The sequence below is a fragment of the Alexandromys fortis genome, unplaced genomic scaffold (genome assembly GCF_014885135.2).
Source record: "Alexandromys fortis isolate MF-2015 unplaced genomic scaffold, M_Fortis_MF-2015_v1.1 scaffold_107, whole genome shotgun sequence".
NCBI lineage: Eukaryota > Metazoa > Chordata > Mammalia > Rodentia > Cricetidae > Alexandromys > Alexandromys fortis.
In genome coordinates this window covers 2,943,199-2,970,487 of record NW_026067987.1, presented here as the reverse complement: position 1 = coordinate 2,970,487, position 27,289 = coordinate 2,943,199, and the positions used below count along the sequence as shown (strand labels likewise).

Below are 27,289 nucleotides of genomic sequence, written 5' to 3'. Positions count from 1 at the left end.
TCCACGCACTGCAATGCCCAGCCTACTTAATTAATTTTTTTTTTAAAAATTAATTTTTTAAAATTAAATTTTGAGATAGTAATTAATATTCTTATGAAAATTAGTATGTGTCTATACTCAGTGATAGGCTTTGTTATCATTTTTTTCCTGGGAGCTCCCAAGTATTTTCCTCTATTTTAAGGCGTTAGGGAGCTGGGAGTGGAGTTCAGGGAGGTGGTTGGCCAGTCTGTCTTGAGTCCTTGGTTTCAGTTCCCCACACCACCAGAAAATTAAAAACAACAAAAACACCCCCCCCAAAAAACAACAAATTAAGTAAACTATTTTTTTCTGAAGCCTTTTGATAGTTTCATCAGATAATATAATACTTGTGTCACTAAGCTATCTGATTTCTATTATTCTTATTTATCAAAGCTGAGTTCCTTACCCTGTAGTTGTGATCCTATATGGGGCCATATGACAGAAGGTGGGAGTCATGAAAACTTGGGCAACGGGGCAAGGCTTCTGGACTCACGACAACCAAAAATTAATTCAAAATCAAATATGTAATGAGCCACGGTGCTCTTGGTACCGCATGCCCGTGTTGTGCTTTCACGGTGGCCTCGGCTTGGACCACGCTGCATGGACTGCACTGCGTGTGTCGTCGTGCCGCGCCACCCACCCTTAAGTGACGCTGCCTGCAGGGACTCCGCTCAGACCCGGGGTTTCCGTATGTTAGGAACTGCAGTGTCTTTATTGGACACAAAGTTTCTGCTTGAGATAATGGTTGTATAATGTTCTGCTTGGATAATGGTTCAATTACAGAAGATAGACTTAATACTTTCCTACTGTCGTCCATCAGCATGGAAGCAACAAGCTGATAGACCTTTGCACTGGATTTTTGTTAGGACATTGCGTGTGCACGCATGTCCGTGTGTGAATGCAGGCTTGTGCTTGCCATGCACGTGTGTGGAGGCCAGAGGACAACCCTGGTGTCGCTCTTCAAACACTGTCACTTAGTGCTCTTGGGACAGGGGTCTCAGCAATTTAGGACTCACGGACCAGGCTAGGCTAGTTCACCAGTGAGCCCCAGGACCCACCTATTTCTGCCTTCTCCGTGCTGGAATTACAACTGTGGGCCAATGAGACGTAGTGGGTTCTGGGGAATCAAAGTCAGGTCTTTGCAAGGCAAGCACTTTACTGACTGAGCCATCTTCTCGGTCCTCAGATTCTTAATTATGAACCTTCAAATGTTCCTGTAGGATGACTCATGCCCACCTCCAAAAGACATAACTGTGAACTCAAAAAGGGGTACATGGCCTCGCCCGGGCAGTGTGTGTCAAGGGTCATCCATGGAGGGGGTGCATTTTTGATGAAAGCAAATACTATTTTGAAGAAAAGAAAAACAGAATTAATCAAGACAAAATTAAAAGGAAAATGTTTGCTTTGTCACTTAGTGCTCCTTAAGCTCGAGGCTGATTCAGTCCTAAAAACTAGCAACATGTGGGTCTGAAGGTCACCACAAAAGGACACTGTGAAAAGTGTTTTAGAGAAGTTACACAGACAAGTTCTGTTAATAGTTTCAGTCTAAAAGATGCAATGCTTCTATCTTGCTTTCAGGCACATCCTGAATTTCACCCAAAAATTTAAAAGATGATTTTAATAATACAAATTATATGGTATGGCCCTCCTATGCAAAGTAACCCTGAGAGATCTGGGTCATATGAGATCTGGGGCTCCGAAGGTGAAGAAGCAATTCCTGAACATACAATACAGTGCTTCCCCTTCAGATATGTGTGTGCATGCTTGTGTGTGTGTGTTTGTGCACGTGCCTGTGTGTGCACAGGAGGCCAGAGAGGGAAGTCAGGCATCTGGCTCTATTATGCTCTACCTTATTCTCTTGATAGAATCTCTCACTTAACACTCCGCTCCCCATCGCGTAAAATAAATGAAATCTAAACAACGTCTGAAAAGAGAATTTCCTCTTTAGGTTGAGATATAGTTAGTGGCACAATGTTTGCCTCGCATAAAGAAAGGCCTTGGGTTTGATCTCCAGCACAGTAAAAACAAACAAAACCCAGAGGAACTTCTCCTGTCATAGGGTGCTCACCTGAATCTAAGGAGTGAAGGCCTCCTAGAGAAGTCCCAGGGGACTCAGTACCCTCTCCAGTCCCATGCACAGAAAAGCCTCCAGTAAGTACTACTCATTGGTGGGAACATAGGCAGGCAGAGGTGGCTGGGTAAAGGGGAGAGCTCAGCTTGCTCATTAAAATGTGGCTGACCCTGCTCAAGCAACAATACTCACTGCTGTCCTCCTCCTAAATGACAAGTCATTATCTACTTTGATGAAGATGCTTTCCACATGTCAAAAAGATGAAACGAAGTAGAAAGGAGAATGTTTTGTCTGCCTGCATTCTCACTGACGCACGGAAGGAAGTGGAGTGGTCCGGCTTGAATAACGCATGAAGCGGGTTTCTAAGAACTGTGTGGACTCTCGTCATTGTTGTGTGGCGTGCTCACCTTGCCCAGGAAACACACGGTGGTTGTGGGATGCTGGGAAGAAGGGCGCTGCCTGTTCAGACGTTTGTATTATGTGTACAGTTTATTTCTTTGTGTCACCAAATGGAACGGATCATGACTTATAAGCAATTATAGAAAATTACTCTGTAGGCAGGTTACGATCATGGCAGGGAATCAGATGAAGGCTTACTACTACTGTGTGGGTGTCTAGACCTGTAAAGATCTGAGTGGGTTTTCAGAAAGTCACAAAAGAGATACACAATAATGTTGGCCATATGGGTTCAAAAACTGTGTTGTAACTTAGCTTCAAACACAGCCCCTCTTAGATAAGTGATTCTCAACCTGTGGGTAGTAACCCTTCAGGGATCGAATGACCCTTTGACAGGTGTTGCCTAAGACCATGGGAAAACACAAGTATTTACATTAAGGTTCATAACAGTAGCAAAGCTAGTTACGAAGTACCAACGAAAACACTTTCATGGTTGGGGGCCACCACAGCACGAGGACCTGTATTAAGGGGTCTCGGCATTCGGAAGGTTGAGAAGCACTGTTTTAGATGCTGCTTGACGGGAAATGTGTCCACGCATGGCATCTCAGTGGTTGTCAAACGATTTTAAAAGTCTTGAGTTTTCATTTCCATTTGAAAGAGAGAACTCTAAGGTGACCGAGAGATTTGACTTTTGCTCCACAAATCTGCGTGAGAGGCTTTTGGTGGCGAGGACAGGACCAAGCACTCCTAGATTCTATGTTCAGTTTCTACTTCCCATGTGACAGAGGCTTCTGAAGTAGCCTTCCCCTTCTCCACAGAACGTCTTACCTGGCTTATTTCCTGAGTGGCTGCTATTTGGTCCTGAAACTGTAGAAGAGGGACGGCTGGCGGCAGTTTTCTTTTCTTGTACTTTACAGCCATCAGGCACTGCAGAGCGAGACAAAAGGAGACACTTCATCAGTTCCTTAAATTGATTCACAGGCATCCGGTCATCCAGGATTTACTGCTGACTTCTGTAACAGGTAGGAGGCTCGAGTCAAAAATACAAGGCAGTAGTTACTACCCCCACCCACGAGCAGGGCACAGCAGCGGAAGGGACCAATCCTGCATCAGTGGCATGGCCCAGGGCCCAGAAGAGCACGCACCCTTGCTGTCACAGTTCACACAGAAGGCAGCCCTGGGGAAGTCTGCCTGGAAACTAAGTCTTTTCGCTATTGTTTTCAGACAGCCTTGGATAGGAGGCATTGGGCTACCCTGGTGCTTACTATGTAGCTCAGACTGGCCTCAAACTCATGGAAAATCCTCCTGCCTGAGCTCCAGCCTCTACAGGAAATAGTCTTTGAGCTCTGTTCTTAGAAAGTTCGAACAAGGAATTTTAAAAACTCCACAAATGGAACCACCGAAATCACCGAAAGGGAACCAGGAGATAATATACACTACGATTTTGAGAAAGGCTCTGTCCCAAGTTCGACTCAAAGATAAATTAGTATTATTTCAGTTTTCAGTGCTGGGTACCAGAGCCCTCACTGGCTCACAGCTGCCAGGCAAGTGCTCTAGTTGGCTGCATCCTCGGTACAGCAAAGATTCTTAGACGCAGGGACAGGAACAAGGGGCACAAATAACAGGTATTTCTCTGGTTCTTAGAAATATAGGATTCTCCATGTCCAGGACAGCTGTTTGACATAAACTACTTGACTGAACCCATTTTCAAAGGATGTTTGCTACAATTTCAGAAATCGTGTCAAAAACACCAGTTCTTCCCCTTCTCCTGCCTCTACAGCTGCTCCGCCTTCAACACCCCCATCCCAGTTCAGCTACTTCTTTCAGCTAAACAGGTCCTGTGGAGTCATCGTTGATCTCTTTTTATTCCCTACATTTAATTCAGTAGTTCTTTCTTTTTTCCTTGGAAAGCATCTGACCGCTGTGATCCCCTCTCCTGCAAGTGTCTTTAACCACGTCACTGTCTACCTGACCTCGTCGTGGCCCCTTCAGTCTGTCCTCACATCAACCATCACACGAGAATACGTCATACCCTCCCTCTGCTCAAAACTCTCCAGCCCACGCCACCCGGAGGGAAATCCGAGGTCTCTACCATGGCCTGGAAGACTTGGTGTGCTTTGGTCTTGATGGGGTAACACCTCCCATTCTGCTTGGCTCCAGGGGAACCAGCTGCCTCCACAGTCCATCTCAGACTCTGAGCATGTACCCAGAAACTCTTCTCGTGGGGTCAGCAGCTGGTTCACTGTCTTTGCATCTCTGCTCAATTGTGACATCAGAGTCCTCTGACCTGTTTAAGAGAGGCACTCGCCTCTCCTCCCTAGCCTGACTCATTAGTCCTTACCCACGGGCATCTATGACTTCCTGTTTGAAGGCGACAGAACAGGATGTTATCTAGAAAACAGCGTTCCATTTGGTCAAGGGGTTGGAACCTAAACAGTGAGGTGATGATTACAGTGGGGTGAGTTTAAAGGAGCTTTCCAAGATGTGTTTCCTCCCTGCCCTCCTCTCTCTTTCTCTAGTTCTCTGAGACAAGGTCTTGGCGTCCAGCTTTGGCTGCCCTGTGCTCACAATATAAGCCAGGTTGACTTGTAATTCATGGCACTGTCCCTGACTTGATCTCTCAAGTGCTGGAATTATAGGCATATATAACTTACACCTGGGGGAAAAATTACTGAATTTACAAGTGGATTGTAGAGACCCGAACTTTGCCTTCTAAGTGAGGCAAATACTAACTTTTTGTGGCTATATTTCAACTACATATGGAATTTGCTAGCTAAGTTCAAACAACCTCTTTGCCTTCAGTGACAGTTTCAAAGATAAATACTGAGGAGTGGCATGTGATTTATACACTGGGCTCTTGTTTTCAGGAAAGTTTTGAAAAGATTTAGGAAGACTGTATCCTCTGAACCATGAGCCAGAACAAACGCCCCTTAGGAGAGGAAAATGATTCAGCAGAAAGGGCTGATGATGTGGCCTTGAGTGTGGTAAAGGCTTCGCATCCGTCTTCAGCACTGGTGCCGAGGAGGATTCAGTTGAATGGGCAGAGAGTAAATGAACAGTTAAATCACAGATGGCCTAGACCATAAGCTTCTGACAGTACTTGCTACTTAAGGGAACTTTACTTAAGCTTCCATTTTCAAGTTGGAAAGGGTCGTGTTGTGTGGTGCACACCACAGGGAATGCGGTGGTGGTGGTGGCTAAACCAGGATAGGTGTAGTGGACCGGGACAGCCCCTGACACTGCCCCAGGAAAGCAGCAGATGCCAGGATGGCTCCATAACACTGTTCCGTGTGGTCACCATGGAGCGAGTGAAGCCCAGAAGACTAGGTTTGGCCTACAGTCTCATAATTAGAGAGGCAGCCCCCAAAGCACCCACACTGGGGTGTCATTGGAACTTCTGTTGTTCACTATGACAGAGCAAGCTTTTCCATCATGTTGCAAGCTAATCTCTCAAAAATGACTCATAAGTAATAATAAGTAGACGTGCCACAGGGACTGGGAGTGAGCGGCAGATGATTCTTTCTATCTATCTATCTATCTATCTATCTATCTATCTATCTATCTATCTATCTATCATCTATCTATCTATCTATCATCTATCTATCTATCAATCTATCTATCTATCATCTATCTATCTATCATCTATCTATCTATCTATCTATCATCTATCTATCTATCTATCTATCTATCATCTATCTATCTATCAATCTATCATCTATCTATCTATCTATCTATCTATCTATCTATCTATCTATCTATCTATCATCATTGCCAATGTATAAAAAAACTGTTTAAAAACATCCCTCTAACCCTTTACATTTGTGTTACCTTCTAGATGTTTTATTATTAGAGGAAATGGGCAGATTCCTAGGCAAAAATCCAACTGTTGGCACGCACACACACACACACACACACACACATACACTAAAATAAAATGTACTAAAGCGAGTGTTCCACTGAGCTGGCCGGCTTGGTAGAGCATGGCTGCAGTCCCAGCCCTTTGGAGACCGAGGGAGAGAAAGAATGACCACAAACTTTAAAAAAAATGGTCATTTTATTTTTTAAATAACCAGACTATAAATGCACCACTGGCTTTAAATATATCCCATACATTTTCATCTCTTTCTTGCTTGGCGTCCTCACCCAACATCATTCAATTTTCCAATGCTGATCGCCTTTCTTCCTTATGACAAACACCAACCCCAGCTGAGTATTCCAACAGGACGCACAGCTGTGTTCAGTGTGAGTCGTGCATCTGAAGCTGCCCCAAGAAAAGGTCATCTCTTTCATTTGGTTCTAATTTGCTTTATTGTACCAAAAGCCAAGTGTCAAAGATAAATTTTATGTTCCACAGTTCCCTTTAGGCATCAGGGAAATGAAATGAACACTGCAGGGAGGCTGGGGTGTTGTTCAGTGGTTAGAGCACTCAGCATACATAAGACCCTAAGTTCCCAATACTGAAACAGCAATTGATAACAACAAAACTCACGAATAAAAAACAACTACATTGGGACTGCATCTCATCCAGCTAACACAGCTATTCCTGAGAACACAACTAGGACTCTGTGGTTGAAAGCATTTGTTGCTCTTGTAGAGGACCTGAGTTTGGTTTCCCAAGCCCAGGTTTAATGGCTCTTAACCACCTGTAAGTCCAGCTCAAGGGAGTGTAAGGCTTTGTTTTGGTCTCTGCAGGAAGAAGCACACACGTACGCACACCTCCCCTGCCTCCATGCCACATCCATAATACTGACATAAATACATTTTAAAAATCTTTGAAAAAGTTATGAAAAAGAAGACTCAGTAAAGAGCCCGTTGTGCAAGCGTGAGCACGAAAGGGTGGTGGTTTGAATGAGGGTGGCCCAAGAGGCTCATATGTCTGAATGCTTGGTCATTAGGGAGTGGATTAGGAGGTGTGGTTTTATTGGAGAAGTGTGTCACTGGGGGTGGGCTTTGGGGTCCCCCCCCCAAGCCAGTTGTGGTGTCTTGGCTGTTTCTGCTGCTTGAGATGCAGATGTAGAACTCTCAGCTACATCTGCCTGTGTACACCGTGATTACAGTGTGTGCTGGGACTACAAGTGTGCACCACTGTGCCAGGCTTGAACTGTCAGGCTCTGTGCCCACTGCCACATGAGTCCATGCTTTGCCCAGTATTTCTTTGGTGATTATAGTAAGGACAAGACAGGCAGACCTGAATTTGATTTGAAACCTGGCTCTCATTGGCTAAATAACAAGTAGGTAATGGGGAGATGATGCCTACATCACTGATGAATCAGGAAGATGTGTGCTAACAATGCACACAGGCATGTCACACAGAGAGTTCACTCAGGCCCTTTCTCCCAACTTTTACACCCTCCCAGGGTCTGGGGACTTCCGTGTCAGCAGTGTGTCTTGGAGCCAGCAAACCTGCCTCTGTTGTGTGAGTCCTCTGTGGACCACTTAAGCTAAGGCTCAATTTCCCTTTGATAAAGAAAGCAAAGAGACCTAACGCTGGGAAAATAATGTCTAGGAAGGCAACCCAATGCCTTGCTGGTAGGAAATCATACAAAATCATTTGGGTCTTCCCCTATTCCCTACACACTTAGCAAACTGGCTTTCTCTCTCCTTTAAGCTTTAGAGAAAGAAAACTTAAGACTAACTTGGTGACAGTGTTCCTGGGGAGCAAACAACAGATGGGGCAGAGAAAGCTGGTGCAGCGCTGGTTTCAAAGGCTTTCAGCTCAGTTACAACCACCTTCCTGGGGTCCCTGCAGAGACGGAACATGTTGGCGTGGTTTTCAGGGTATGATCTGTGCTGGGAAAAGCTAATAATCAGTGTTTCTGGGGTTTGAGAGAGGAACTTAAAGACTTTTATAACACCAAGTGGAAAATAAGCTTTAAAACCCTCAATCATCATAATATTAAAAATAAATTATTCATATTAATTTTAATAGTGCAGGGAATTTCACTGTATAAGAACAACATGGGGTTGGAGAGTTAATCTGGAGTATGGTGCCTTGCCTGCCATGTGTGAATCTCTGGGTTTGGTTCTCAGTACCCTTTCCTCCAAAAGCCAACAAAACCAAAAACAAAGCAAAAAACTCACCAAACAATGGAAAGAGAAATTTATCTTCGGCTTTTCAAAATAAAGAAAAAATATCAAAACTCTTAGGAAACTATTAGATAGAGCTACACATATCACCTTTAAATTTATCGGTAGGAAAAGAAAACATTTTAAATGACTCAGATGATTTTGCAATATTGTTTACTTGAATTTTTTCCTCAAGTTCAAATGGGAAAGTTGAGCCATATACCATGATGCTCAGTAGGCTTTTGCCAGCCTTAGGAAACTGAGGGTGATCTTCCTGCACCGTTGAAAGCTTTACTCCATTAGGTCTAAATGAGCATGCTGGAACAAGGCCAAGAGGAAGCATACAGACAAGATGCCTTGTGGACAGCCTTGGGACACTCTCCCTGATGCACTCAAGGCCAAAATACAGAGGCAGCAGGCACTGGAGACTGTTTCTCCTTAGAGCTTTGTGCTTCAGGCAGGCTGTGACTGAGCCTCTATGGTCCACAGCGCTGGGACTTTCTATGTTCCCTGCCTTTGGAGGTCCAGGGGGTTTCCACCGCTTTCTTTTGATCTTTGAACCTATGACATGATGGAGTGCCTTCTTTAAACAGCTTTATATAACTGGTCTAATGAAAGAACTGCTCATTAGGTCAGAATTTAGATTGTACAGCACATTCAAAAAATGGTATGCTTGTTAGCCAAGATAACCTAAACCCTTGGTTGAAACAGAGTCTCAGGCTAGCTTTGAACTCATGATCCTTTAACCTCCCTAGTCCTGGGATTATAGGCATACAACATCATGCATGGATTTAGTTATGAGTTTTAATAAAATAGAGAATTCGGGCTGGGATGCAGCCAAAGTTTAGAACTCAGTTCCTCTCTCTGTCTGTCATTTAATTGGCCTTTGTGGACATTCAGGTTGGGGATGGTAACTGAGAACACACGACCTCACATTCAGGTTGGGGATGGTAACTGAGAACACATGACATCACATTTTATCATAGTTGGATATTAGCCGTTCCAGGTTTAATCTAATAGTTTCAATCCAGACACTGCTATTGATCAGACGCTGCTATCCTCACAGATATATACTTTATATATTTAGATATAATAATTCCTCATACTATTCAACTATACCTGCCAGGATTATTATAACATTTCAATCATAGATATTAACTATTTATCCAACTTTAATTGTAAAATTTGTATTCTAAAAAGGAATAAAGCAATTTCATAACACCTGCTAGCTTTGGTATTTCACAAACAGAGAGTTTTTCTTCCACTTAAATTCTGAGCCATAATCACTATGACATTGTGTAGCATCAATCGCAGCTCACAGGAGTGAGCACGAGACAAATACACACCCATTGTCCCACCTGGCCTCAGCGTTCTTCCTCCTTTACATTTTTCCGACAGCACCCCACTAAAACACATGAGGCTAGGTCTCAGAAATAGTACCAGAGGTTGAGTTCTGGGGTTCTGAGGGGAAGAAACCTAGGCCAACTTGGTGACAGTGTTCCTCGGGAGAAAGCAACAGACATGATACTCAGGATCAAAATGTTCCTGATTTTGTTTTTTTTTTTTGTGTGTGTGTTTTTTTTAAATTTCAGAACATTTGTATATACAAAATTACGCATTTTGGAGATAAGATCTAGGTCTTAATATGAAATTAATTACACCTCATGTACATCTAACCTGAAAGTAATTTTTAAAAATTATTTATTTATTTATTTTTTGAATTTTCGAGACAGGGTTTCTCTGTAGTTTTTGGTGCCTATCCTGGAACTAGCTCTTGTAGACCAGGCTGGCCTTGAACTCACAGAGATCCGCCCGCCTCTGCCTCCCGAGTACTGGGATTAAAGGAGTGTGCCACCATTGCCCAGCCCTGAAAGTAATTTAATATACTTTTTGTACGTGCATTTTGGCTGAAACCTATCACATGAAGCCAGATGAAGAATTTTCAGCTTCTGGCATTAGTCAATGTTAAAAAAAAAAGTTCAGTATTTTATCAGACAAGATTTAAAATCAACTGAACAAGCAAGAATGTGAGGAATTTTCAGTGCTACTACCCAAACACAAAGAGAATATTGCTGGTACTGTGTAGGAAATCACAAGGCTATTACAGCTCCAGCTGACGGCCTGGGTAAGGACAGAGACAAGTCTTTCAGCCTCAGAGGTGGGCAAATCCCATGTCTCTTAAAGTAATTTACGAAATTTGTTTTGATAATTGGTTCTAAAACAGCCACCTTAGCAGAACATGAGGGAAAGCATGTTTTAGAACACATATGTTCAACATGTTTTCTGGGAATGAGGGAAAACATGTTTTAGAACACACATGTTCAATATGTTTTCTGGGAATGAGGCATCACCTATTAAGCTGCTTTGTTTACTACTGAAGACAATCCCTTGGTTCATCTTATAGCTCCCCAGACACCGAGCCAATAGAACTAAACTTTACACAATTTAAATTCAATTAAAAAAACTCTTTTTTAGTGGAGGAAGGTGTATTTGCTTGAGACAGGGTCTCGCGTAGCCCAGGCTAGCCTTGAGTTTACCAGCAGACAAGGATGACCTTAAACTTCTAATCTTCCTGCCTTCTTCTCCCAACTGCTGGGATTACAGGCGTACACCAGGTAGGAAAAGGCTTTATAGAAAGATTATTAAAAAATTGTGGAGAGGGGGCTGGCTGGAGAGATGGCTCAGCAGTTAAGAGCACTGCCTGCTCTTCCAAAGGTCCTGAGTTCAATTCCCAGCAACCACATGGTGGCTCATAACCATCTGTAATGAGGTCTGGTGCCCTCTTCTGGCCTGCAGGCATACAAGCAGACAGAATACTGTATAAATAATAAATAAATATTTAAAAAAAATTGTGGAGATATGTTTGTGTGGGTGAACAGGTGAGTGCAGGTGCCCGAGGGTCTAGAAGAAAGTGCCGGATCCCTGGAGAGGCATCGGCTGGCAACTGTGAGCCTCCTGATGTGGGTGCCAGGGGCTGCACTTGGAGTGATCACTCAGCCGTCTTCTCAGCGCCAGGAAAAGTGCTTTTACCTTAAAACAAACAAGCAAGCAGATGGGAAACTTCCCTGCAGACCTAGGACGAGCCTCTAAATGGAAAGCCTCATCGTTTCTACCTATTGCGGCAGGCGCCGGGTTAGCCGGTGTTCGCTGGTGACTTAGCTGCTGCACATTATCCCTGTCCCTTGGGAATTATGTGCATGACTATGCAAAATACAGGGCAGAGTACACAAAGGGAGGAGAGTCTTAACCATGGGAGAGGCTTCCAGTTATCATGAGAGACAGTAAATCAGAGACTATCATTATCACCCAGCAAAAAGTCAACAGCTGGCTACAGTTATAAAATTAGATTAAATCAATTAAGCTCGGTCTGTAATTAGAAAGAACTATTTAAATAATTTGGAAAAGAGACATAATTAGAATTCAACTTCCTTGCTTAGTTAAAGCAAAGTGTACCAGGACAATGATTTACTTCAAGGAAAACTAACACAAACAATGGCAATATTTTACAGACTTACTATTCCGCTTACAAGACAGAAAAGCTTTCACGCTTAAGCAAAAATGTACAACAAATGGAAACAGCCCTCAGTAAACAGTGGACACAGTTTAAAATACTAGTTTGGAAAAAAATTAAATCCTGAGTATTAGCTGAAAGAATTTAATCAGTGAAGCTTGTTGCTCAATATCGATAATTGCTATTCTGTAATAAATCAGTAAAACATTTTGAAATTCTGACATGAATTATAGATAATTTCACTAAGATGAGTGTTAGGTACTGACAGACGAACTCTATCCCAGTTTCTGTCAGTGACCACTCAGCTCTGTCAGTCTCTCCTCATGCCGTAGCCATTTCCACATCTGCGACTGTCCTTCACGCTTGCTCACACCGGCCCCTCCGCCTCAACGTCTCCACATTAAATCTTCCTTTGTTTCTGGGTTCACGGCACAACTGGCCAGAGTGGCCCTGGTCCCGGCCTTACCCACACACACTCCTGCACTAGAGTGAGGCATTTGCCACCAGTGGTCACCTGCAGGGACATCAGCAGTGTCACAGACACACGTCATGTCACGGCTCACTCTTGGCACAGTCGCTCTTATAAACGTGCCTTGGCCTGCAATCACCATTACACAAGTGTCCAGAACCCCGTGCATTTATCACAGCTGAGCTCAATTAGCTCTCAGGAAACTGTTCAAGCTGTTTTTCACACCATCACTTTGTTTTCTTTGATTTTGACAACACTGTCATCTTCCTAATGCTACTTGACATTTTTAAATAATGTTTTTATTAATTCTTTGAGGATATCATACAACGTTTTTTTTTTATTCATGTTTACCTTTTCCAACTGTTTCCACATCGACACCTCCTTACCCACCGACTTCCTGTTCATTGCCCACCCCCTGCTGCCAGAGTCTTACTACGTAGCCCAGGCTATACTGGAATTTTCACTGCTGCTAAGGCAGAAATAACAGAAGAAACATTTGGTTATCTTCAGTTTTGCTGCATAATTGCCTTCTGGGCCCGTTCCCCTCTGCTGCCCCCCACCCACACTGTGTGCTCTGTGATTTAGGTACTCCTGCCTTCCGTCAGAGTCAAACCCTCAGGCAAGAGCACTGGCTAAGTTCTGGGGCCCACTCAGGCTCCTACAGACACCTTGCAAGGTAGGAGACGGAGGCATGACATGAAAACATGGGAGCAGAGCGTGCTCAGCACAGGGATACAGTCTACCTCGGATTGACCAGCACTGGTCAGCACAGGGATACAGTCTACCTCGGATTGACTAGCACTGCTCAGCACAGGGATACAGTCTACCTCGGATTGACCAGCACTGCTCAGCACAGGGATACAGTCTACCTCGGATTGACTAGCACTGCTCAGCACAGGGATACAGTCTACCTCGGATTGACCAGCACTGGTCAGCACAGGGATACAGTCTACCTCGGACTGACCAGCACTGGTTACATTCATCATGCTTTTTCTTTGACACTGGCTCTTCTATAGCCCAGGCTGGCCTCACTATGTAGTTGAGGATAACTCCTCATCCCCCTCTCTCTACTGTCCAAGTTCTGGGATAACAGGTACATACTACCACGCTGGGTGTCATCACACTTCCTTTTGAGACTTTCTGGAAGGCAGAAGCTTAGGCAGCCCAAGGGCCTGAGAGAAGTCACACTGGGTGGGTTCTGACTTCAGGTCTTTAGAGACAGGGCCTCCCCACTGAACAAAACTGGGCTGGTGCATTCTTGCTGCCTTCCCTTTCTAAGTGCTGGGCTTAGAATTATGTGGTCGAACATTCGGCTGTTTTGCTTTTTTCTGGTAAGAGAAACAATAGGGTTTGAATTTTGATGCTCTGTCTTGTTGACAATTTCCCAAAATTCTTTGTGAGAATTCAATCATTCACAGACAAGCATATATTCACTTGGTATCCACTTCATCCTCTGATGGATTCATAACAAGGTCACATTTATAGAAAATGAATGAATTTATGCCCTGGTAATGCTGAAGCATGCATGGATAGCCCGTATACAGCAGTTCTGTTGAACTTGTCCATATTGGGTTTCATGGTCTAAGTTGATGAGGACAACTGACCAGGTCTCTTCCTCAAGAGGGCAGATCTCATTACAGATGGTTATGAGCCACCATGTGGTTGATGGGAATTGAATGCAGGACCTTGGAAGAGCAGGCATTGCTCTTAATCACTGAGCCTTCTCTTAGAGGTCTAGATTTCTGCAGACCATATGACAGAAGCTAGAGCTTCACTAAAATAATAGAAAAACCCACTTGTTCTCTCGTTTTTATCCCTTCCCATGTCACACCTTGCTTAATTAAAAGACTCCAGATGGAAAGAGAAGGAGAGATGATCACAGCAAGCTGAGAGGAGACAGGAAGGAAATTCTACTTAAATTCAGGCTCTGGAGCACAGCTCTTCAGGACTGATCAGTGTGCTGCTCAGCCTCAGCCGTATTAACTTGTGTTCGGTCCAAACGAGTCATGTTGACTTTGTGTCCAGCTGAACTGATGGGTCAATACCTAACATGGACACTGGAAGCTGAAATGCGTAAGAACACTCAGCAAGCCCCACTGCTGTCTCTCCTCATCACTCCAACACCTCCCCGCCCACCCACCCATTTNCCCCCCCCCCCCCCCCCCCGCCCTCAAATTCACTTGGCTCTCATGGAGGCTGAGGTGGAAGGTTCATTGTGAATTCACAGGAAGCTTGAGACATGCTGTGGTAATGCACTGATTTCAGGATATGAAACCGACGGCGCTGACGAGAGTAAACCAGATCAACGCTAAGATGAGCACGGTTCCCACAATCATCTCCTTAATGTCTGCCGTTTGTGCCTTTCCTGGGCAGTTTACCGATAGACAGGTTGTGCTGCTCCAACTCAAGCAGCAGCCCATGGTTTTGGATCATGCGTAACATCGCAAATCTCAGGAGAGCCATTAGTACCTTAGGCTGAAGACCTGTGTGCCACCTCCTGCCGCAGCGGATGGCTCTTCTATTGGCTACAAACACTATAAAGAGAATCTGCCCAGTTTCTTGCCAGGGTGTTCTGAATCAAACACAAACCTTTAATTTTTTTTTAAATGGGATACTTAAAATAGTTTTTACAGATTAAGCCATCAAAGCAGTCTGTTTAAAGCGCTGGTTCTCTTAAGAGACTTGCTAGAGAATCGCCGGAGGGCCCCTAAAGCAAAGAGGCCTGGAGAATCTCACCCAGACCGGCTGGACTACAATCCCCAGGAGGGAGCCCTGGGTTTTAAAAGGTTCCCAGAGCATGCTGGTGCATTTAGTAGCACTGGACTGCAGAATTGAGTTTAATTCCACATTTTTCATTGCTTATCAAAAATGGCAAGTCTGGGCTTCCCAGATTAAGAGCTAATTATTGGCTTCCACCTCCCTAAGCCAGAGCCGGAAGTGGGTGTACACAGTCTTAGGGCTGCTCACAGGCTTTCCACAAAAGGACTCCATGCTTTAGTCCTTTCAACTCTATTGGTGATCTGGAAAAGCCACTCTGGGTACCTTCTCAGGTCATGAGTTAAGACAGAACCACAAAGCCAATAAAAGCATGCTTAAATTATACCTAAAGGTAATCAAAGTATCAAGGAATGCCTACACCATAGAATTATATTTGCTTTATATTAACCCACTAAAGGGCAAAATCTAGGGGCAGGTGTAACAACTGCCACAATTTCACAGTAGCCACCATTCACGCACTTCTCTGGAGCAATCGGAAGCCATTATCAGATGGAACGGAAGCACCCGCCCACTGTGTGCACAGGCCACACACACTTGTCACCCATACTTGAAAAGTGGTTCTCAGTTTCCAGGCGAAATCTAGCGAGCAAAAGACATGATTGTTTTCACTCATGTTCACAAGGCCTGGACTGAGCCTCCTCTAAGGGTCCTGCACACGGCCAGCTTCACGGCAAACTCAACAGCAGCTTCTTTCCCAAACCCTCCCCACTCACCCTGCGGTCCCGACTCCAGCTCTCACTGAAAAGCACACCCCTCACACAACCTCAGCTCTCCATGGTTCGCTTTTCAGGCTGCAAACCCCCTGGAGGGAGGAGACACCCCTGCTGCCCCCCTTCACACACCACCACCCCAGGGTACAAATACATAAAGGTGGAGGCAAACCCACCCTACTCCCAGACTTTCAGTGCGTTGTGACAGAGACAAATGCATTCCAATCGTCCATACGTTATGTAGTTTTCTGCAATTATGCCCTTTGAAGTAAAACTACTTTGAAATAAATAATGTTGGAGGTTAATTTCTAAATCTATAAAAAGGTACAGAGCTTTATTTTTTCAATTTAAAAAGAATTTTTAAGGTTTTTAAAATTGATTTTATGTGCATGAGTGTTTTGCCTGCATGTCTGTCCATGTCCATGTGCAGGCCTGGTATCTGTAGAGTGGAGAGGAGGACATTAGATCCCCGGAAATGGAGTTACATCCTCATGTTCTTTATCTTAGAAAGCACCCAGGGTGGTAGCTTTAGCTCCTGAGGCCTGGTGGGAGGACCTTAGGTCACTGGCGGCATGGCCTTGAAGGCTGCCTTTCTCTTGTTTGCTGGCTGGCTTGTGATGAAAGTTTTTCTCTGCCTCACCTTCACCCTGTGATGTGCTGACAGCCAGAAGCACAGAGCAGTGAGATCACTAATCTTAGATCAGTAACTCCAGAATCAAATCATGAACATTAACCTTTACGCTTTACAAGGTAATTATCTGTATGCGGGGTATTTCCTTACAGTAATGGGTCAAGGACTAACACACTTGGCGTAAAGTCACAGGAACATAAACCACAAGAGCCATGGATGGGTTTGTGGTAGAAAGGAACGGAATTATTGTTTAGTAGGCAGACACTGTGTTTTGCCAGATAAAGAGCATGAAGACACATGGAAGTTACAAACGAATATATTTAACCCAAATACTACTAGACTTTGAACTCTGTTTAAAACTGGCTAAGATGTTCGGCGGTGGTGGCACACGCCTTTAATCCCAGCATTCAGGAGTCAGGAGCCTGGGTTCAGATTCCAGAATTTTCACTTGCTTCGAGGAGGAAAGTAGACATTTTATATGTTGCATATTCGCTGCTTTTCAATTTTAGGATGAGAAAATCCCTTCAGGCTCTGGAATAAAGCCCCAGTGAAGACCAGAGAAGTATCAGCAGAGAAGTATCAGCAGAGAAGTATCAGCATGATGGCAGGTTCCCCGCTTACAGCCAGTGTGGACATCTTCAGGCACTGGGACCTACTGAGGGACTTACAGTGCTTTTGGGAGGACTGGGTTTCCCTGTAGCTTTGGAGCCTGGAACTTGCTTTGTAGACCAAGCTGGTCTCAAACTCACAGGGATCCCCCTGTCTCTGCCTCCTGAGTGCTGGGATTAAAGGCATCCGTCACCACTGCCTAGTGTGGTTTATTTTTTATTCCTCAAATGCTTCACATATATAAAACTGCATGTTGTCCTTTTCAGAATCCTACAAATATTTTTAAAATACAGAATATCATGAATATTTTTAAGAACTGAAGGCTTCTGGTCTTTTTTTCATAATTTTTAAATTTGATTAAGTAGAAATGAATTAAGAAATCTCAATATTTGAATTCATATTTATATTTTGATTTAGGATTCATACATCTTAAGCTGTACTACTTACTTTTCAGTTGTATTGAACAGGGTCTTTCTACTCAAATTGGACTATTTATGAGCCTCCTGCCACATCTCCCGGGTGCTGGCATAGCTGTATAGCACCAAGCAGGTTTTAAATTGTCATATTTAAGGCCAAATTTGAAGCCCCAAAGGCTGGCAGAACCAGTGACATTATTTTGAAAAGAAAAAAAATGCCCAAGTACTTAGTACTTTAAGAAATTTAAAAAGGCATTCTTGTATTCTTGTAAAATTATTTTTTTTCCAGTCTTAGGGATTGGACCCAGGGCCTCATGACTACTGGGTCCACCACCGAGCTACAGATACATCTGGTTCTCAATTTAACTTTTATTTTTGAGACAGGGTCTCATTTATGTAGCTCATCTCAGCTTCAAACTTGTGATTCCCCCTACCTCAGTCTCCTCAGTACTAGGATGGCATGTCCAGCCCACAGATTCTTTTTTCTTAACTTGAACACTGCATTTATTATTGTGTGAGGGTTTATATGTGCGGGGGCACAGGTTTCACAGCTCACGTGTGGAGGCCAGAGGCCAGCTCTGCAGAGTGGCGTCTCTCATTCCCCTTTACCTGGTCCTGCAGAGCAGACTTGGGTAGTCATGGGGACAAGTGCTTACTCTGCTGAGCCATCTCATCTACTGTCCAGACGCTTTCTTAAACAACGAGTTCATATAGCCCTGTGCTGCTAAAATACACGAACATCAAAATGCTGGCTTCTCCAAAAAAAGCGACCGAGTCTGGGAGTCACAAGTAAGCAGTTATTTCGAGCCTATGAAGGAATAAGCTGGGGATTAGGTAACGATGCTCTGTGGTCTCAGGGAAAACACTGCATACAAACCTAGCTTGAAATGAGGCCCTTTAAACAACATGGTTATATAAATGCCTCTCCTGTGACTGCTCCTTCTTAAAAGGCTATAATTATGTAAGGATCATGAAATCTGATGAAGGGTTCCCATTTTACACAACGGTATCATAGCAACGCTTGACAGATACATGACCCAAGGTAAAGAAGAAAGGAAATAATAAGCAAACCTTTAATTACTGGCCAAGAAAAAAATGTTCTGTTGTATTTGAAAGTGCTCCATGCATTGAAGGGTGACTAGACAAGCCCTTTCCTTACCTGCCTACGTACAGAACGCCCATGCACAACGTGCAAGGCACAGGGCATGAAGGTGAGCAGAGGCAGGCAGCGCCCTGCTCTCATGGCACCCATGGCTGCAGGACACAGGTGTCGGCCTCAGGAGCACACTAATGAAGGGCATCCCCACTTTGGCATGGACTTGGAAGGGGAAGAACACAGCTTGATGGAGGAAGAAGGCGACAAAGGAACTTGAATTTACAGTGCTATTGTGATCTATGTAACGTCTGTCAGGGCTTCTGCCCTTCTCACTAATACATGCTAACTAGAAACAACTTACAATCCAATGTTTATTTCATAGAGTTCTTTACTTAATTCCTTAAACTAGGAATATTCCCTTTATAATATCATAAGTATATCTTTAAAACAATGTAATTTCTATGAAATAACTTTTTTAAAAAATATTTATTTATTATGTATACAATAGTCTGTCTGCATGTATGCCTGAAGAGGGCACCAGACCTGGTTACAGATGGTTGTGAGCCACCATGTGGTTGCTGGGAATTGAACTCAGGACCTTCAGAAGAGCAGGTAATGCTCTTAACTGCTGAGCCATCTCTCCAGCCCCTATGAAATAACTTCTAACTGGCCAAAATACTAAACATTTACTAAATCAGAACCGATTGAATATCTTGATTTTTTTGTTTGTTTGTTTGTTTTTCAAGACAGGAATTTTCTATGTAGCCTTGGCTATCCAGGAACTGGCTCTGTAGGCCAGGCCTCGAACTCAAGAGATTCATCTGCCTCTGTCTCCCAATGCTGCGATTAAAGGTGTGCAGCACCACAGCCCAGCTTTTTTGTTGTTGTTTTTTGAGACAGCCCTGGCTGTCCTGGAACTTGCATTGTAGAACAGGGTGGCCTTGAACACACAGAGATCTGCCTGCCTCTGCCTCCTGGAAGAGTGCTGGGATTAAAGGCATGCACCACCACAGCCTGGCTAGAATGGAACATCTTCAGTATTCATTGTAGTCGCTGTCAGCAGCAGCAGCAGCAGCAGCAGCAGCAGCAGCAGCAGCAGCAGCAGCAGCAGCAGCAGAATCTGCAACGGGGGCTTCCTAAACTGTTGAGGCTGGCCTCAAACTATTAGGCTCAAGGAATCTCCCCTTAGTAGCTGGGTCTGCGGAAGCGATCTGTAAGAAGCACCTTTTGATACATACTATAGTGTTTCAAACAGTGGCTAAATTTTCTGGGACAAGGAGATATAAAATACTATGAATTAATATTCTGTGTTTTGGAGGTGGCTAATGACAGCGTTTAGGACAGGCCAGACAAAAACATGGTTAGAGATAAGAATATGAAACCTCATATTACATTGCACTGATAATTTTGGTTAACACGAGGCCTGGAAAAGCTCTAGAGATAGGGAAGTTTCCTTTTAACAAAAGACAAGCCTCTGAAGCAAAGTTCTGTGCTCAGGTGACCCTCCTCTGAGCCAGAAACTCCTACTTCCAACTGGTCTCACTCCCCATTAGCATTCACTTCCTGAGCAGCCCACTTCCACCTTCTGCCTTCCCCACATCGTCCTCCAGCAGGGAGGCACTCAAACTGGGCTTGGAAAGTGTTGCCTGTCACGCGGTTTCTCTATGGATCATCCACGCACACACTCACGGCATGTGTGAGAAATGGCTTGCTTGCTTCTTAATCTGCCTGTTGTTATAATGAACTCAGAAAGGTAGAAGGAAAGTTTATTTATTTTCCTTTCCTATATTGCAAAACTAACAAGCAGCTCAAAATGCACGGGGGAGGGGTGGGGTGGTGGTAAAAACCTTTCTGTCTTTCTCAAGGGTATAATTTCAAACCATTCTGATGACAGCTATTGGCAGTAAAACCCGTGTAAAACATTCAGCATATTTCAACAAAGTTAATAATTAATGAACATCCTATGTCATTAATTTATAATAAATCCAAGCTGTTTCTGTATCTTCAAATGCACTGCTTAGGATTCTACCCTAGTCTTTAGATCCTTGGGTTTGCACTGTCATAATCCACCTTCTGAAGACAACAGCCAGTGTGTTTAGTGAGTGTTCGGGGTCTGAAGCTCTTAGGAGATCTAACTACTTTCCATAGCCTGTAAAGGGCTTTTCTTACCATCAAGCATACATGTTGCAATAAAGTAACTCCTGTTACTTATGGGCAGGAGAACAATGTGTGATTATGGTGAGTTACATACAACTGGGCATCAGTATTCTCAACATTTTAGTGAGTTAGCGTTGTAGGTGGCCACTTGTTTGTTCCCAGCTGCTCTGCCCCAGAACAATCACACAGACACCATATTATTTGCAATACTGTTTAGCATATTTCTGGCTAACTCATATCTTAAATTAACCAATATCCATTAATCTGTGTATCGCCATGAGGCTGTGGCTTACCACCAGGCAAAGTTCCAGTGTCTGTCTTGGGCGATGCTGCATGGCTTCTTACTGATTCCACCTTCCTTCACCCAGCATTCAGTTTAGTTTTGTCCCCTTAATCCCATATCAGGTTAGCTTGCCTTTTCTTTTCTTTTCTTTTCTTTTCTTTTCTTTTCTTTTCTTTTCTTTTCTTTTCTTTTCTTTTTCCTTTCCTTTCCTTTCCTTTCCTTTCCTTTCCTTTCCTTTCCTTTCCTTTCCTTTCCTTTCCTTTCCTTTTATTTTCTTACTTCATTTTTCGAGACAAGGTTTCTCTGTGTAGCTTTACAACCTGTCCTGGAACTTGCTCTGTGGACCAGGCTGACCTCGAACTCACAGAGATCTACCTACCTCTGTCTCCCGAGTGCTAATTTGCTTTTCTTTATGTTGGTTTGGAGGTATTGGGTGCATATAATATTTTTATGAAGTTTGTTAAAGAACATGTACTTTTAAAAAAATCAGCTGAGTAACACTGAAGAAATCATTTCCAAGTGCATAATTAATCTGTTTATCACCAGTTCTTACACCAACAAACACAGAGTAGGCTAATAAATTTGAAGCTGTCCTGGTACTTACTATTCAGTTCAGCTGGCTTCACACTTGATCCACCTGCCTCAGCTGCTGGAGCGCCAGGGTTTTAAACCTATGCTGTTACCATACCCAGTTCAGATAAGGAATTTTGGCTCTTCTTTTTGACGTGTGAGACTTCGTAGTTGTGACCTGTGTGTGTACAGATTCTTATGTGTGTATTCTTTAGTGTTAGTTATAACTTCGGAAAACATCAGCAAAACCGTTACTTTTTGGTTAGTAACGTTTTACCCGTGTGTTTTAGCGACAGCTTCTGAGGAATCCTTTGTCTACCAGGCACACAGAGCCATGAGGCTCTTCCCAAATCGCCAGAGGCTCCAGAAACAAGCCCCCTTTGGTCTACTTAGTTCAGTTCTGAACTACACAAATTTGGCCATTTCCACCCAATACAACCATCCCTCCATTTGGCGCGTTAAGCCCCCGACCATCAAGTGCTGGCAGACAGGAAAGCTCAACCTTCCTCCTGCGATCTCGTCACAGCTTAGAAGATCTTTCCTTAGTTACTATTCGTGCAAAGAACCATGAATAAGTACTTGAGATAGTAAATTTGGTACAAAGTGGGCATGATGTCTCAGGCCGGTTACTTCAGCACTTGTGGGCTGTGGTCCAGCCTGGCTTACAGTGTGAACCCTTGTCTCAAACACACACACACACACACACACACACACACACACACACACACACACACAAATGCTGATAAAAAGCTGGGAGAGATGTGGAGACTAACACTATGGTTTAGAGATAGAGACGGCTTATATTCAAAGGGTTCAAATGCTGTAGGCCTGGTATTCATGTAGGGGTAATGACAAAAGAGAGAGGGAGAGAGAGAGATTCTATGTATGTTCAATTTCTTTAAAATATATTTTGACCTGTAACGGGTTGAATCCTCAGATGCAGAACCCTACAACTACAGAGGTTGAAATATTATAGAAGGTGATGAAAAGCTCCCAGTTACCAGGGAAATATATTAAAACCATGGTGAGTATCATCTCACACTCAGGATGTTTTACTATAAAGGAAAAGCACAAATGTTGATAAAGATGGAGTAAAGCTGAACCCTTGCATGCCATTTAATGGATACAACTGCTATGGGAAGCAGTATGCGTGACGTGCCTCAAAAATTAAAAACAACAAAAACCCAAGCAAGTACTGGGAGCAGAATTACAGCCTAGAAAAACTGGAATCAGGACCTCAGAGAGCACCTCTGCCCTCACATTCTGCCTAGGGCCAGGGCACAGCTTAAATATTTCTTTTTTAAATATTTATTTATTATGTATACAATATTCTGTCTGTGTGTATGCCTGCAGGCCAGAAGAGGGCACCAGACCCCATTACAGATGGTTGTGAGCCACCATGTGGTTGCTGGGAATTGAACTCAGGACCTTTGGAAGAGCAGGCAACGCTCTTAACCACTGAGCCATCTCTCCAGCCCAACTTAAATATTTCTTTAGTGCTTGAATGGATGAGAAAAGATGGTCCGTACAAACGTACGAAAGCCTTAGAATAGCCTCACCGTGAGGAGGAAGCTGCAGCACAGACAAACTCGGAAGCGATTCTCCTACGAGGCACAGGGCCAACAGCACTTTGATGTGCACAGCAAACTCACAGAAGCAGAGTCAGCTGCCAGGGACCAGGGCGAGGAGGGGAGGAAGAGCAGTCATTCATCAGGTTTAACGCTTCGGAACACGGATCAGTTCCAGAGACGCTGCTGCCGTACAGCACGGCACAGAGAAAACAACGCTGCACGACACTGTAAAACATCAGGGGCCGCTCTTGTGCTAAATGCTCTTGACAGAGTTTAAAAGCAAAATTGAACAAAACACAGGCTGGGGAAGTAGGTCACTAGTGGTAAACCTGTCTTAGTAGAAGAGTTCCATCCTCACCTCCACAAAAAAGAAATAAAAAACAATCGAAATTATATTATATTAATAAAAAAGGAATTTCGTGCCGGGCGATGGTGGCGCACGCCTTTAATCCCAGCACTTGGGAGGCAGAGGCAGGCGGATCTCTGTGAGTTCGAGACCAGCCTGGTCTACAAGAGCTAGTTCCAGGACAGGCTCCAAAGCTACAGAGAAACCCTGTCTCAAAAAAAAAAAAAAAAAAAAAAGGAATTTAGTAATATCTATTCAGATATTAAAAGGTTCAAAATTAAAGACTCCACAATCCCTCTTTGAAATGTCACCTTAAGGAAATAACCTAAAACACAGAAGATACTTTTATATCTAAAGATGGTCCATTAGAATAACATGCCACTGGGAAAAAAATCAAAAGTAACACGGAGAATCATCCCTCCATGGTGTTATTATATAACCAGCACAATGAAGGCACTTAGCGGCAGTATCATGGCTTGTAACTAAATTATGACTCTGCACCGATTCCGAAAGTGGATACAGGAAGGCTCTTAAGTCTGCACCGTGGCGACAAGTTTGCATACGGGTGAGGTTTCTCTAGTGTTTCTGTCAAGGGTTGTATAGTGTTGAGGCATATTTTCATTACCTAGAATAAATCTCAGAAGCAGTGTTGTTTGAAGAAGACAACTGAAAACAAACACACCTTGGCCCTTTAAATGGATTCATCTCCTTAATTTCATCCCTGAAATTCACTCAGACCATAAAAGGCAAAGGGAAACAGGTCTACTGCGCTGTGATTTCTGCTGCTCGTACGCTGGCAGTTTTGCTTTCATGTTGGGAGACAGGGTTTTGCTACAAGGCACGGCCTGGCCTCCAACTCTTGATCCTCCTGCTTCAACTGCACAGCCCAGTACTGGGGGTAAGAGTGGGCAGCATGTTGCCCCACCCCCTGCTATGTGTCCCTTGGAAAGACTGTCCCTTTCTTGTAGGTTAGAAGGATCTTCTGTGCTGTCTTTACCCTCCAAAAGAAGCAAGTTCACAACCTGCTTGGTTGTAACTTACAGAACCTGGCCTTATCAACCATCACGGAAGAATTTAGCTCCTCTACTGCAGTTGGCTGTGAAACTGCTGAGTAGATATCATGATAGACACCACACCCAAGAGCTGTTCTGGAATTTAAACTTAAGAAGGATCATTTGCTGTAAGCCGGAAGCACAGTTAACATAATGAGGAGCACAATTCTTCTAGGTGCACGGAGAACACGTTACTTGCTTTTACAGCCTCGGTGAACGCGATGCTTAGTTTCTCTAGAGGACGTCAATCAGCTCAGGTGTTGTAGCTTACAGATGGCAAAGGCAAACAGGTGTGAAAAAGTCTAAAGCACTACACACTTTCACATGGCTGAGAACTACTTCAGTACATGGCCCCATCGGGCCACCAACACCCATTGTAAACCTTTAAACGCACTTAATAATCCTCTATGAATCCACTAAGGAATATTTAAGAAGACTTCAAGTTCCACATTTGGTAAGGAAGAGTTCTCACATATAGAAAAATGCAAATATTTAAGTATCTTTTCTTAGTTCTTAGTGATTTAATTTCACTTTAAATGTAGCTAACATCTTTGAATGACATATTTGCTTTTTTAAAAAATATTGACCATAAATGATATCACACTATTCTTTGTGGTAAGATAAGGATCCACATAGCCTAGGCTGGCTTTGTGTTCTCTACATAGTTAAGATGATCTCCCAATTATCTTCCTTCCACCTTAAGTTGAAAATTTTGATTATCAGAAATATACAGCAAAACAGATCTACACAATATAAGAAGCTTTGTTATTGGTTCCGGGGATCAACCCAGAGCTTCCCACATTGTAAGCATTGCCACACCCCAGCCTTAAGACATCTGAAAATGTTACATAAAATGTTACTGTTCGACTTTATAAAGGTTGTTAGAGAAAACCACGAAACTTTGCATTGTTAATATTGGATCAAACCAAGTAAGCAGAAAGATTAAACGTTAACTTTTACTTTCTTGACCGTTTGTCATGCCACTTGATCTTTGGTCATGTTTTATTCTGTGTTTAAAGACATTAAAAACATACTGGACAAGCTAACAGATTACAGTGCAGAAATGGTTTGTGGCATTACCTTTTCAAACAGAATAGGAACGAAAAAAGTAATTTCTCATTAAGAATCATGTTTTTAAGAACTCCTATAGATGTTTTGAAGTAAGACACCAAGAAACCTAATTATTAGTATCAAGGAATTTATTTATACACAGGTACCTCTCTAATACATGATCGGGCATTTTAGATTTTAGGAGTGAAATCTCCTTGGCATAAAGAACCACAGCTGTTCTTACCCATGCCAGGTGATCACATATTAGCTGTTTACAAGTGTTCAAAGTCTGAAGGTTTGAAAGACCCTGTCAAGCTTCAATAAAAATTTGATGTTACTCTGAGGTTTTGATATGAGAAACAAATTACAGTGTCAACTTATACAAGGGCCTTCAATTCAGCAGTAAAATTTCAGTTGAGATACTATTCACTAAATATCGACTCAGTAAAATACTATCAGAATAGGTTAGGGGCTTTAGTTGCATGTATAATAGGCGCTAAGTCTTGGAACTCAGGACGTTACACACCTTCAGGTGACAATATGAGACACTACCTTGTTACACCCCCCCCCCAATTAATTTAAATCTCTTCCCTTTCCCTTTAAGCCATCTCATTTCTAGAACACACGCAGAGTTTTAGGTTAAGCTCCAGCAACTGTGGCTGGACTGCAAGAGTCAGGAATAACACACATTTCCTAGAGAAAGAACTTTCTGTCCTTAATTCACCCCACCCCCAGAGTTCACTCCTGCTGACTGTTTGTGTGTTTTGGTCTGGAGAAGTAAGTTAAATTACATTTGACCTAGCATACTTCGAAGTCTTGGAATTTTAATCCTATTGATGGCTTTTTTTTTTTTTTTTTTTTTTTCACAAATCTGAACATCATCCAGCCCAGAAAAGTTCCAGAAAAGGAGTGTGGTTTCAGACTGGGTGTGGTGACACACACCTTTCATCTCATTGCTTGGGAGGCAGAGGCAGGCGGATCTCTCTGAGTTTGAGGCTAACCTGATCTAAAAAGCAAGTTCCAGGACAGCCAGGGCTGTTACATAGCCCTGTATGTAAACCACACACACACACACACACACACACACACACACACACACACACACACACACAAAACAAAAACAAAAACAAAAACGAAAGTGTGGCCTCTTCTCCGCCTCTGTCCTTTGGGAGCTAGGGACGGGCTTACTAACTTACAAATGGATTGGGGGCCGGATTGGGGGGCCTGCTAGCCTTCCAGAAGCTATTCAGTCAGTGAGCACAATAGACAAGGAGGTGGTGGGAAGCGGTGTTTGCTAGGGTTGCCCAGACAGCAGCAGAGAAACGGTTTGTTTCTCGTGCTCACTCATCTGTGACTGCCCCTCTCCAGGGTTGTCCAAATGGAAACTGGCTTCTCCCACCTGTGTGCACTTCCATGGCTGAGCGGCTGGGCACTGTGTGGGCAGAGGGCAGGCATAGCTAAGTGTAGAGCCTGCTCATCCCCCTCTAAA

At 43.5% G+C, this 27,289-nt stretch overlaps 1 protein-coding gene across 3 annotated transcripts in view; it reads right to left on the bottom strand.

Annotated features, from left to right (window-relative positions):
- Positions 1-27,289, bottom strand: part of Map7 (microtubule associated protein 7) — a 132,655-nt gene that overhangs the window by 44,376 nt on the left and 60,990 nt on the right. For 2 of the 3 annotated variants that reach the window (XM_050159479.1, XM_050159481.1), the window contains exon 2: positions 3,314-3,412. In XM_050159479.1, the coding sequence (XP_050015436.1) occupies positions 3,314-3,412 (99 nt within the window). Of the gene's footprint in view, positions 1-3,313; positions 3,499-27,289 lie in introns of all 3 variants that reach the window. The other variant, XM_050159480.1, reaches the window with a different exon arrangement.